The sequence below is a fragment of the Myotis lucifugus genome, unplaced genomic scaffold (genome assembly GCF_000147115.1).
Source record: "Myotis lucifugus unplaced genomic scaffold, Myoluc2.0 scaffold_15, whole genome shotgun sequence".
NCBI lineage: Eukaryota > Metazoa > Chordata > Mammalia > Chiroptera > Vespertilionidae > Myotis > Myotis lucifugus.
In genome coordinates this window covers 3,823,379-3,837,679 of record NW_005871063.1, presented here as the reverse complement: position 1 = coordinate 3,837,679, position 14,301 = coordinate 3,823,379, and the positions used below count along the sequence as shown (strand labels likewise).

The 14,301-nt window shown below is 37.7% G+C and overlaps 1 protein-coding gene across 5 annotated transcripts in view; it reads right to left on the bottom strand.

The window, feature by feature from the left end:
• The window catches only part of PPP1R9A (protein phosphatase 1 regulatory subunit 9A), a 236,728-nt gene that overhangs the window by 34,596 nt on the left and 187,831 nt on the right, over positions 1-14,301 (bottom strand). For all 5 annotated transcript variants that reach the window (XM_023750730.1, XM_023750731.1, XM_023750732.1 and 2 more), the window contains 4 exons: positions 11,706-11,759; positions 8,592-8,821; positions 7,019-7,115; positions 6,737-6,908 (listed from right to left, as the gene is read on the bottom strand). In XM_023750730.1, coding sequence (XP_023606498.1) covers positions 6,737-6,908; positions 7,019-7,115; positions 8,592-8,821; positions 11,706-11,759 — 553 coding nt within the window. The remainder of the gene's footprint in view (positions 1-6,736; positions 6,909-7,018; positions 7,116-8,591; positions 8,822-11,705; positions 11,760-14,301) is intronic.

Here is a 14,301-nt window from a genome sequence, read left to right as displayed (position 1 = left end):
TAGCAAGATATTCTTAAGTGACTAAAGCAAGTTGCAGACAAGAGTCTTTATGGCTTATACAAAGACAGATGTAAAACTTGCACAAAACTTGACAGGCACTTCAGGTGGTTTGTTTTTTGAGTGAGAGGACAGAATTTGGCTTTAATGGTTTGCCAGAAAACAATCAGTAAATATTGATTTCTCGTTCATTTGGTTTGTTCATTAAAATTTTCCATAGTGATTTACTGGGAGTGTTCACCCATTAATTAGTACAATTCAGTAATATCTCATGGCCAAAATTATTTATCTGGAATTTAGAGCTATTGAAAATAATTTGTTCTGGAAAAAAATGAAAATTGTGCAAGTTTACTGAGAACTTATATCTGAATTCAGAATGAAATGAGTTTGGATCTACTCCAGAATTCTCCTCCACCCCAATTTAGAACTAAACAATAGGTCGACATGGAATAATCACCTCATTGCTCTGTATCTAGCGCTGTTCGTTGTATAAGACACTCCTGATATTATAGTGCAAGCGTCCTCCCTTTCCTTTTAATGACTTTGCCTTTAATGCAGCCTGGCTTTAATCATGCCTTGAACTTTATTTTAAAATGCTGGGTTCCAATGCTAAAAATGACTCTATCAGGAAATAAATCAGATGCAGTGGTAGGGGTCTGGCCGGCCTCATAGCCACAGGTATCTGAAAAGAACCACTGACACCACGGGCTCAGGGAAAGGCAAAAGGACAAGGGCCTGGTTCTGGCCTCGGCAGAAAACGATTCCTTGGAAGAGCCCAATGACCTCAGGAACTTCAGCGATGCAAATGTCCGCCTAGTGCTGGCCTTTTGTTGTTGTTGTTCTTACTAAATCTTAAACTAATATTTGAAGCCAAAAAAACAAACAAAACCTTTTGTGGTTTTCCTCATTCTTATCTTTCAATCATGCTCGTTACATTTTTCTATTTTAAAATATTTTATATAGTCAGGGGTCACTGGTGGGAAAAAGGGGACATATGTAATACTTTCAACAATAAAGCGTTTAAAAAGTACTTTATGTAGTAAAATATGTAGACCATATGTGGAAGTCATAGAAAAAGGATTTTTTTTAAAAAAAAAAGGATGCTTATGTACCTACTATCAAGCCTAAAAAGTAAAATTAGCATTTTTGAAGCCCTCTATGCTCCATTTCTAGTTATAGCCTCTGTTTTTTCCCACAAAAATATCCCTAAAGAATATAATGACTAATTTTACTTGCTTTTTCACTTTATACACCTGGTCATGAACTGTACATAACATTCTGCAAATCATTTTTTTTTTTTGGTTGTTGCTCAACATTATGCTGAAAGGTATGACGAGGGTTGACTTTACTGCAGCCATTACGAACAATGTTTTGGTGCACACTGGTGTGTTTCTAGAGAGCATACACACAGAAGTGAACTTATTGGGCCATGGAATTTACACCTCTTCCATACTACTGGACAACACCAAATTGTTTTAACAAAAATTGTTGTATGAGTTTTCCTTTTTTCCTACATGCTGGCAATCATATGAAACTATCTTTGCCAGTTGCTTTATTTTTATTAATAACATTCAACATTTATTTATGTTCGCCAACCTTTGAGTTTCCTCTTTTGTGAACTGACAGCTTATGCTTTTTGTCCATTTAGTTGTGTTTTTCTATGATTGATTTGAATTCTTAAGTATATTCTGGATAACAACCTTTTCTCTTAGTTATATGGGCTATAAATATCTTCTCTCAATTTTTGGCTTCTCTTTCTAAGTTCTTTATAATGTCTTTTGAAGATCAGATTTTCTTAATATTACTGTGGTCAAATTTATCAAACTCTTCATATGATTTGGAATTTTGCATCTTAAGAAACCATATAAATATTCTCCTACATTTTCTTCTAAAAGGTTTAAATATAGCCTTTCATATTTGAATCATTAATCCATTTGGAATCTATTTCATGAAAGCTGTGAGATTGGGTCCAATTTCATTTTTCTCTATATGAATGGTTACTTTTCCTAGCACCATTTGCTAGTCCACCCTTTCTCCACTAATCTGCGGTGTCAGTTCTATATTATTCTCAAATTGGCACACATGGGTCAGTCTGTTTCTGGACTCTACTCTGTTTCACTGGTCTACTTGTCAATTGCTGACACTACACCTCAGTCTCAATCATTATTCCTTTCCAGTGAATCCTGGTATCTGAAAGAACAAAACGACAATGCGGTCACACCTGTCAGAATGGCTATCATCAACAAATCAACAAATGACAAGTGCTGGTGAGGATGCGGAGAAAAAGGAACCCTCATGCACTGCTGGTGGGAATGCAGATTGGTGCAGCCTCTGTGGAGAAACACTATGGAGTTTCCTCAAAAAACTAAAAATGGAACTCCCATTTGACCTAGTGATCCCACTTCTAGGAATATATCCCAAGAAACTAGAAACACCAATCAGAAAGGATATATGCACCCCTATGTTCACAGCTGCAAAATTTACCATAGCTAAGATTTGGAAACAGCCTAAGTGCCCATCAGCAGATGAATGGATTAAAAAACGGTGGTATACAATGGAATACTATGCTGTGGTAAAAAAGAAGGAATTCTTACCATTTGTAACAGCATGGATGGAACTGGAGAGCATTGTACTAAGCGAAATAAGCCAGTCAGAGAAAGATAAATATCACATGAGCTCACTCATTTATGGAATATAATGAAGAACATAAACTGATGAACAAAAACAGATCCAGAGACAAAGAAGCATTGATCAGACCGTCAAACCTCAGAGGGAAGGTAGGGGAGGGTGGGGGTAATGGGGAGGGATGAACCAAAGGACTTGTATGCAGGCATATAAGCCTAACCAGTGAACACAGACACCAGGGGGGGTTGGGGGATGGGGAGGCAATGGGGCGATAAGGACACATATGTAATAACCTTAATCAATAAAAAAAAAAATTAAAAATTAAAAAAAAGAAGTTCCTTTGCATGTATTTCTTCAGGAGTATCTTGACTACTCTGGGCCAAGTATTGTTCCATATATGTTTTAGAAACAACTTGTGAAGTTCTAAAATAATAATAATAATAAAGGCCCCGTTTAAATTCTAATCAAAACTGTGTGGAATATATAGAACAATTTGGCATAATGGAATTTTTTATAATTTCCTACCTCTTCTGATTTATACAGGTTTTCTTGAATGTCTTTCCATAGGTCTTGAGGTTATTTTATTGAATTCATACTGCCTACCATATCTTTTCTGTTGCTATTATAATTGGTATCTTATAAAAAAAAAATCAGAGATGCTTGGTCTACAATGATAACACATGACCCAGCTCCTATTTTGCCTCACTATCATTAATGGGTCACAATGCTTACAGAAATAAGTATAAACTCTTCTTCAGGCATTGAAAGTCTACAGTTACTCCAAGAATACCCTATGACACAGCATTAACATAAGGTACCACCTTTAACATAAAGTCTACAAATCAGGAAAATATTATTCCGTTTTTATTCATTTTTCTCTTTTCTTCACAGTCCCTCTCATTTCTTAAAATGTATCTTATCTGTCTTATATCAAACCCTTTCTTATCTTCCTCACCCTTGGTCCCAGCCATCCTACAAATCATATATCTTGTTGCACACTTAACAGGCCCAAACACTGTTCTGTCTACCTTGTAGCCACCCTTCCTCTTACAAGTCAGTGTGCCACCAGGCGTCCAGCGTTCAAAGTAACTTTTTAAAGGTGTGGTTCTTCTGACCCCTCACGATAGAATAATCATAATCTGCCTTCATACAGTTCCCACTATATGAAGTATCAGTCCTTGTCTTTGAGTATCTCTATGGAATATGCATACTTTTTCTTTAACAAACAGCCTTTAAAATACTTGAAGCTGAAGACAGTATTAGCATAAAGATCCTGGAATATTTAGAAACTGAGGAAGAGCTGCTGTTCAGGTGACTTTTCTAGGGAGTCTAATCCAACTAAGACTCTAACCGTTTCTCCTACCAAGATCTCTCTACATGTCTGTTCTCTGTGTTTAGTCTAATGCTGACCTAACTAGCCGGGCAGCCACGGGCATATCTGGTCACTTCAGGGCACTTGGATACAATGTCAAGAACTCTCTCAACCGGAGTCATCTGTGGACGTGAAACACGGCAGTAGGGAAAAATTATTTTCCACATCCTGGAACAGGTGTAAAATTATATTTGTCCAGTACACGGCCATACACTATAAGGGATTTAGAGTTTGTTATGGCTCTTGATGAAAAATAATTGCTATATTTGCTTTATATATTATAAGAAAAAAGCATTCAAGTATATCGAGCAATATATGTTCTATCAAAAATTTAATGAGATATTTGAGTGGCTTAGTTTATAGAGAACCAAACAAATGATGTTCAGATATAACTTTAATGGGGTAAACTTGTTCATGGCTGGAAAAATAGTTTTGTCAATAATTCAATATTGGGAGCCACATAATGAATCCATCGCAGCTGGGGAGCTCTGTCCTAGAAGAACATGCGTGCATGTGAAGAAATGGCTGCTTATCTGCTCTTCTTCCCTCTGTCCTTTCTGACTCCTTCACTCTCCCCTTCCTTTCTCCTTACACTATTTCATCCTAACATCGTTTTCATTGACCTATAATTGATAATCCTTTTGCTTCAATGAGCCGCCTGGAGGCCTGAAAATATGCTAATCAACTCATCCTATCAGTAAAACATCCAGTGCTTAGAAAGCAAATCATAGCTGGACAGTCCCCAGGAGGCAGAGCACTGAGTCTGAGGGGCAGGAGCTGGGGAACTGACTGCAGCCACTGGACCCCTCCTGTTGCAAAAATGTGTTTGTTAGAGGGGGATCCTTAAATGCAGAATGGCCTGTGTTTGGTCCACATTTCACTTCCTTTTCTAAACCTCTAGGACTTCAGCGTTCCCTAGCAACAGAAGCAAAGGATCAATTTAGGAAAGTGCTTTCCAGAGCATTCCTATCTAGTTCCTGACCAAGCCATTTAGTTTGAAATTCAAGGAGATTTATCACTGACTGTCCTCAGCAGCGACACTGGAAGAGCAGCTCTTGATATGTACACTACTAACATCGGAGATGACAGATTCCACCTCTGCTGCACAAGCAGGGATGAGCTTCAGCAAGAATTAGTAGTCCCTGCATCTCACTGTGAACTGACACTGTTGCTAGGGAAACTGATAATTATGTGGCAAAATGGAGGGTGTAGAAGGGAAGAAGGGTTCAGAAGAAATGTGAGGTTTTGCTCTAAATCAGGATGTTAATAGTACAGTTTGTTGATCTTCTGCAGTCATATAATTTAATAAATACCATTAATTATATGTTTGACAAGATACAGATTTCTGAACTGAGAGAAAGGAACAGAAGTGAATCGGAGTCTGGAGAGCTGCTGGTCACAGGTTATACCTTGTTCACGCCATTCCGGGACACGTGTTTATTATAAGTGCAACTGCTTTTAGGAATTACAATATTCCAAAACATGAAAACGTGTTGATTTTTGACATTTTGATATAGAAATCAATCTTACAGAGTCGCAGACATAAACCTTGTAATTCTCTAAAAGCTCTAAAGAATTGCCTTCTTTCACTTCACTGACTAAGTCATACAGCCTCACAATACTCTTTAGGTGGGGAAGAGGAAGTGTTACTATTTATATATAATAGACAGTAAAACTCACCCCACTGAGTTGAATGACCTTAAGGAAGTCACATGGCTCTTCAGTGAATGGTAATGCTGGAGCTCAATACTCACATTTAAGCTGCCCAGGAGGCATTATATACAGATTATATCTTATTAAGGGAAAACCCAGAAAAAGATATAAGCTCAGTGAATGGACTCAAGTCTCTAGCTACCACTTCAGTTTTAAATGAAGATTTCCAATACTTTTCATTTTTAATGGCTAAGAGTTTAGTTCTACAAGTTAACGTTACTGCGGGTTCAATCCCTGCCCGTGATCGTCGGCTCTCTCATGACATTGCTGCTATATATTCTCTTATTCCCCTCCCCCTCCAGGGACTACTGGGGAGCTATTTTAACCAAAAGTTTTATATCCCCCTGTGTATTTATAAGTATAAATTCTTATGCATTTTTTAATCTGTAAATATACTATAGATATTAAGACATTCCTTCACATTCATACACACACAATTTATGTATAGGTGTGTATGTGAGTGAGAAAATCAGTGATTTATTTATGGTTGGTGTGTGAAAGAAGACAACCATTTATATAGAAAATGTTTCCAGTATTTTGGTCCCATTATTTGGTCTTAAACAGAATAAAAGAATGAGAATTAGATATAGGACAGCAAGAGAAAAGCAAAAAACTTGCGTAGAACATCTTAACTCAATGAATTCCAAGAGCTGGAAGTAGTTATAAAAAAGATCTTTACTCTAGTGATTTAAAAATTTCAAACCTTACTCATTAATAGATAAGTAGTGTAGCTCACTCTAAATGAACTATCACTTTAAGGCAATTTATTAAGTCTATCAATGTTATGATGGTTTTAAAATAATATTTGGGCTTGCGTAAGTTGGAATTTTGTTTCTTAACATTAAAGCATTTACTTTTGATAAGACAAGTGAGTGCTAAATGATAAGTTCCTATTTTGATAAACCTTTTCTTCTTTCCCATGGTAGAAAGGCGTTTTCAACATTTAAATCCCCGGATAAGAAAAAGAATGTAAAGCCAGATTTTACAGTCATTAAAAACAATGTTTGTCTAAACAAGGGTTAGACAAACCTTGACTCAGGCCATCTGGACAAGACATCTGCTTGACATCCACGTTCTCCATGGTGTCTCCCTTAGAGACTTCTCCAAGAGATGTTCTTCTCTCAAAGATGTTGTTGTTGTTGTTAACTTGAGTCCCATTTTGCTTCAGCAGCCTGAACACCTCAACCTCCAAATCTCTAATCTGAGAGAAAAAAGAAAAAAAATCCATTTCTAAAACTCGAACCCAGCACTCCTCTCCAAGTACTAGGCAAAACTATCTTATTATTTTCATGGCTTTGGCACATCACTCACCCGCACTTGCAGGCCTTGAACTTCCACAACATGAGCCTTTTCCAAATCTTCTATTTTCTTTCTTTCTGCTTCCTGTCTCTTGATGAAATCAAGTTCTCTGAAGAAGAAAATAACAGCTCTGATTGCATCAAACACTCAAGAAATGAGGAAACATGTGAATGTTGTTATTGGAATCAATAAACTACACAGTGGGATAAATAACTGGACAGCTATTTACATAAATAAAATTCAATCATAGTTAGAGAAAACGTATATAGCAATGAAAACAAGTAAAACATTTTAATGTAGCACAAAGTAAAGAAAAATGCCTTGATTCTGCTTACTATGATTTTCATTTGCAGCTCCTGATTCTAGAGCACCCATACATTTTTAGAGCTAATAAACCAATGATCCACCTTGAGTAATTTAGTGGAAATAATTACATGTCAGGTGGTGTCACTATTAGCCTTTTTAAAAATTACATTTATAGAGTAATATATCTAGCAAACTGGTGGAACTGAATGGTCAAAGAAAATTATAATAAGATAGATTCCTATGAATGACCGTGGAAAAGGGCTGGGTGGGTCATAAAAACAGAGGGAGAGTTGTCATTTATTACCCTGAGGATAAGAGGGGGAGAAGGAGAATTATCTTCATTTTGAGAGCCTGGACTATAATATGCAAATTTATCAAAACTTACAAAAGTATTATATGACAGAGTTATATTTTGGGCAAGAAAAGTTAAAATAGTGATGTGCTGAATTCATTGTTACAAAGAGCAATTCCCCCCTTTTAACCAATAAACGTTTTACAGCATTTTCTTTTAAATATTGAAAACATTATTTCCATGATAGGAAGTAACTGAGATATGGTGAATCTGACGTATAGCAGTATGCTTCGCTTCTGAGGCTTGGCATGGAAGGCCAGAAGAGGGCCTGGCATTCCTTTTTGATTGTTCTAGCTAGCTAGCAGTAACTGATGAGATAGTCCAGTACGAATCTCCCCCGTCAGTCTCCCTGAAATTACGCCGAGATCCAACAGATGGAAGCAAAGCAGCATCAGCTGCTGAATTCAAGAGCCGATTGTGGTGCTGGTCTCTGACTGCAGGGAAGTGGCAGGGCAGAGGGTCTCGCTCGTCAATATTTATACCCTCTGTAGTGGGGAAATCCTGCAGTTACTGAGTCTGAGAATGGAGGCGGAAACAGCCTCAGCAAGGCCCCAATTGCTGCTCTGCATGCACTGCGGCCAAGAGCCCTGCCCGACTTCAGCGAGGCTTCCTGCTTCTGAATTACAGGGATGTTTCAAGAAGAACAGAGATTTCAAATGTTTTAACTGTAACTAGCAATGATTAACGATCAAAGAAACAACTTCATGGTGTCACTGGCTGCCAAAAGAATGATACAACAAAGTATAATCTCCTAAAAAAAAGATAAAACTGTTTTCCAAAACTTAACATATATATTTGCTTTAACTATGCTTCTTCGAGGGGTAAGTCTGAGGTCATCTTTTCTATCCCACTAGAGATGACAAGATTACTGGAGACAAACCTTTTTTATATGCATACAAGTATTTTTTAGTCGTTAGAAGTGCTTACTTTTGTTGAAAATCCTTGATCAATTTCTTTGCCTTGTTGTATTTCTTTTCCAAGGCCTGATACTGGCTTTGAGTCTCTTTGAGGTGTTCGTTGACTGTGTGGCATAGTGTTTGAGCCTCGATCCAGTAGCTCTCCAACTTCAACATTCTTTCTTTATTCTCTTCTATATTCTGTTGGAGTTGAGTTTTTTCTAGTTCCCACCTCACTTTCTCATTTTCTGCTGCCTGCAGCTGGATAAAAAAAAAAAATGTCAAGACAAAGATAATCTGGGTACATCTGTACCAAAAATCCCCCACATTTTAATAGCATGGTTTGATTAAATTCAACTGTTAGATATACTCAATCAAAAAACACCTTGAGATGAGAAGCGAAAGCATTATTTTCATTATTTTACAGATTATAAAATTGAAGCCTTGAAAAGTGAAATGCTTTGTCCAAGGCCGCACATCTGATAAATGACAAAACATGGGGTTGACTCCAATTCCCATTATCTTTCCAACACTGAATGTGGTGTGAAATTCAGTGAGCAGGTAAAAAATGTTTTAGAGTTTATCTAATTCTAATCAATGAATTTCAGCAGGTTTTCCTTTAGATATATATTTTTTTAAGTATAATATGTTAAAATTTAAATGAAAAGGAGAAAGTGACAGAAGCACAGTGTGGCCTATTGGTTGGCGGGGAGGGGGGCTTTGGAGTGGTTTATATTTGAACCCAGCTGTCACTACTAGCCTTTAAAAAATTAATTTTTTTCAATTACAGTTTAGAGATTTTTTTTAAAAAAAAGTATAATATGTAAAAAAGGGAGAGAGGAGAGACAAGCTGGAAAGAAGGGGCAGAAGCACAGTGTGGCCTGTCAGGTGGCAGGAAGGGGGCGCTCTGGAGTCATTACATTTAGATTTGAGTCCTAGCTGGGCCACTACCAGCCTTTTTTCCCATTTTATTTATTTGTTGTAATTAATTGTTTTTTTTCAGTTACAGTTTACATTCAATATTATTCTGTTTTAGTTTCAGAAGTACAGCAAAGTGGTTAGTAGTGCTTTACAAGTGCTCCCCTTCCCCATGCTTCAGGCAGCCACCTGGCCCCCAGGCACAGCCATCACAATGCCTTTAAATCTTGGGCAAATAACTTAAGTTCTCTAACTAACGCATGCTTGGAACAGCTTCTTGCGCATAATAATAATCTGATAAATTTAGTTATTTTTATTTTGCTTTTATCCCTTTTGTTGATATTATTACATCCTTTATTTCAATTGACATGAACACAGTTTTTAGCTCATTATTTTGCTGGCAGTGTTCAGAGCTTTATAAACCCCAATCTGCAGGAAAGTATAAAAGATAATGTAAGTAAAAATATAAATAATTGTTGAATTAATTTAAATCCCTCCAGTGGAACAGAAAGGCAGCTTCTTATTTCCGCTTCCGGGGACTGTTAGAAATAGATAATAGTAGTCCCACCCCCTCATTTCTACAGAAACTAAGGCTGATCCTTTAGGTGAGGGGTCCAAGGTCATTTATTCACAATAACTATCTGACCTTTAAACAAGGGTTTCATCTATTTCACACACCTCGTTTAAAGTTCAAAAGCATGCAGAGTCATTATATAAACTATTTTCAAATTCCAAGACATCTCAAAATCATACAGCATTCAGCAAATTTAAAAATGTTATATATATATTTTAAACTAAATATATTGGCAAAACAGATTACAAAGTAAAAAGTAGCAAAAATAACATTTCAAAATTAGGCATTGTTTTATCAACAGAGACATTAAGAGTCATAATAAAGTAAGCCAATCTATGGATATTATATGCCAATATAATAATGAGAAAAATAAAACACTAATTTATTGGATTTTCTAAATTCAATGTTTATAGTCTAAAACATAAGCTTTGTTAAAGCACTTACAATCACAGGGAGAATCTTTTCCCTAATTGTAACCGACAATTAAAAAAACACTTCTATTCTTCCATTCTGTGCCAAGAAACAATAGCAGCTTAAAACAGGACTGGGATTTTACTGCATCTTTTATTAAGCAATGTTTTGCACTCAAGTTGTTTATTTACTAACCATCACTAATTTAAAAATTATTATTCACAGAGCTTGGCTGATACCATGAATGATGTATAGGCATGTTTTGACTAAAGAGCTACAGAGTTATTAGCTGGGAATACCATTTAACCAAAATAGCCTTGCTAATTAATCTCCATTTAAAACACATGGAAAAACCAAAACAAGCGTTCAATGTGAACAGAAAAACAGATTGTTAGTGGTAGAGGAGGAATTATGTCTTAATTTTAAAAATACCATAAATACAATAAAGAATATTGTTTTTTTAAAGTAATTCAAAAGATATTTTTAAATCTCTGAAACTACATATTTGATGAAACTAGACACAATTCTAGGAATGTACAAGTACCTTATAACTTACCAACTAAAAAAATGCCCTTTTGAGTCTTATAAATAAACTAAAAAATACATAAAACCTTCCATCATGACCTGTTTCCCCCCACAAATTTAAATAATGTGAACTAAAGGACTGAAAATTTCCAGAAGCATCTGGCACCTACAATCAACTATTCATATATTAAATTTCATGATATTTATTAGAAATTGAATTTTTTTCTATACAAAATTAATGTGCTATGTTAAAATACATTGTTCCTGAGGAAAATGAAAAATAAATGATTAAACCTATCTAAAATAAACCTACCTAAAATTAAAAAATAAATAAATAAATAAAAAGAAAGAGATACAGTCTAATAACTTGTGCATAAGGAATTAGTGGTCAAAATGTAATTGAGATTCATGAACCATTAAAAATATTTACTTTTTGGGGAAAGCTCTGAGGAAACTACATGTGTGTAAATATGTAAATATGTATTTTTAAAATATTGCGCAATTCTCACTAAGGGGGTACGGTGATGCTCACACCCCCGTGGTGCAACTCTCACTGCCAGATTCATCCATGCATCTAACAGTGGACATGAATCTGTGACATTTGTATTCTTTCAATGGTACGGGAACAAATCCTTTAGTCCCAGGGCTGAATTTATTCATAGCCTCCGAAGTTTAAAAAGTACAATTCAAACTCCATGTATTGACTGGTGCGCTTACCTTGGTCTTCAATTTTTGAATCTCTGCTTCTGTAACTGCATGTTTGATTTGCAGCTGAAAATGGAAAAGAAAGAAATATCGGAACTAAGAAAGTCTATCTATATTTTTCAGGTCTCAGCAACTAGAAGAATATATTGTTGCACAGCAGAAGGCCTAGAAAAGTGCTGCAAGGCAGCAGGTTGTAAATTAAAATGCCCAGTGCGGAAAAATGACTTACTAGGTGCAAACTAATCATACGCAGGGCCTATGGCCCACACTCCCTAACAGAGGAGTAAGTTACGATTTAATTGATCAGGGACCAAAGAGAAGAAAACACATTTGCTTGCTCCCTTTGCAGCTCTTCTTTAGGATTTGAATACCACGCAATTGTTTCCTTGCAGTCCCGGTACTAAAAAGCCTAAGCAGGAAAGTCAGCCAGTGGCTGTATGAAGATGCTATCCCAAACCTGGAGGACAGGTGGCGCTGTGGTACCACGAGTCACTAGGCTGAGCAGCTCTTTTGCTGCAAAGGGGGAGCCGAAGATGATGCAGTTCCACAGCGGAATCGGTGTTTATTTTTTAATTGCAGGAAAGGTACAGATCTAGATTTCTGTCCTCCAAAACATCTACTTCTGTTGAAAACCAGGGCTTAAAAAGCTTCCGTTACAGTGTATTAGCACGAGAGCCCCTCTATTTACACATTTGTTTTGCTTCTCCTCCCCGCCCTCCACCCCCACTTTTTTTTCTTTTCTCTGTGAAGGAAGAAAACAACATACTCATTTCCTCCAGGGATAAATACACCAACATTTACGGGGGTGACAATCTCCTCTCTCAGATCCTTGGGGCCAAATGCGTTTGGAATTCAGAATTCTTCCAATTTCAGAAAGGTAGAAAGAAGCATTTTTCCCTAAGTCGCTATTACCCACAGCAGGTTCTGTGGAGGCGCCCTGTAATCAAACCCACGAATATTTTTGCGTAAGACTATTTCCACTAAGTGAGGGAAAGAGAAATTGTAAATAATATCCTGTCAGCTTGAGTCATGTTTACCCCCAAATGAGTTTGCCACAGAAGTATTTTAGAAATCTGTTTTCAGACCATATTGGATTTGGGATTGAACAAAAGGGGCTGGAAACTTCTACTATTACTGTAATCAAGTAAGCCTAAGGTTTTCTTATCAGAAAGCCTGATGGAAGGACAGAAACGCGAACCTTTGGAGATGACGACGCCTCAGCAACCTCAGCTCTCTCTTTAGTTTGTAACCTGCGTTTTCTTGATTTTTACCTGGCCACTACGGGCATATGGGCAGAATGAAGAGGGGAAGAAGCCAGACTCAGGCACAGGTTGACTTAATATCAGTAAACGCCAATGAATAAAAGCTCAGACTCTGGACGCCCCCAGCTCCTAGCAGAGGGCTCCCTCCTGGGCGCTCTCGGGCTCCTGCTCGGTTGAAAGCCCTGGGGTCTGCAAGGCTGCAGCGCTCACTGCTGTCCACCCCGCCCTCCGTCCTGAGGGGTGACCTTGACAGCTGTTCACATTCGGTTCTGCCCCACGCACATCTTCCTCTCCCGCTCGGGGACCTGGCGGCTCCTGCGGTCTCGCCCGCGTGGCTCTTGCGCTTTTCACCCTCACTGGTTCCCAAGGGCCTCTGGACGCTCCCCGGGAAGAAACACCTGGGACCCGACAATGCCAGGCAACCCAGCCTCACACGCCCGAGTGCCCAAGTGCCACTCCAACTGTGGGCCCTCGGATGAACACAGCCCTGCAGAATGCCCATCCTTATGCTTCTGCACTCACGTGAGATGGAAAACTAGGTTCCTGGCCAGACACCGACCCCGCCCAATGCTCACAGTGAATTGCTGTGAAAACCAGGATTTGGAGCCTTGATCTTCTGGTGCCTGACCCAGTGCCATTTCATTAGAGATTAATTCAACAGGCATTTATTAAAGAGCTGTTATGTGCAAGGTGACGTGAAAATAACTCTTTCTCCTTCTAATAAATACCACTGTTAATCTACCCTACCAATATGAATAAACTAAAAATGGCAAAAGTGCTTAGATGTTAGACATGATACATTAATTATACGTAAACATAAATATATTCATGCACGCACACATACACACATATATGGCTATAAGGAATTGTTTCCCATGGAGACCTTGCACTTCAGGGTGCACACACTTGGGCACCCAGCAAATCCATGTGTCTAACTGGAGTATGTGCAATTATTATTGACAAGATCGAGTCCTTGCTCTTTCTACCACGTGCCAAGTGTGAAGAGTGCAGCAGGTCCTCAATGTCCATTTCACTGTGGACGGTTGTTTCACTATAATATTGATGAGCTACCGAACTTAACTCATTTTTATCAATTAGTCACAGTTCTAAGAACCTACCTACGACGTTAAATGAGGACCTACTGTAGTTAAGTTACATTAACTGAATTCACCTCAGGCCTATCATGTAATGATGTTGGAAAGTTATTTAACCTCTCTTACCTTCATTTCCCCCATCTGTAAAATGAAGTTCCTCATAGGTCTGACCCTTCCTTATTGGGTCAGTTGTTAACAATTACATCAGTCCTCTATAAAGGTAGCCAAGATTAAGAAAGAGTGAACAGAAGA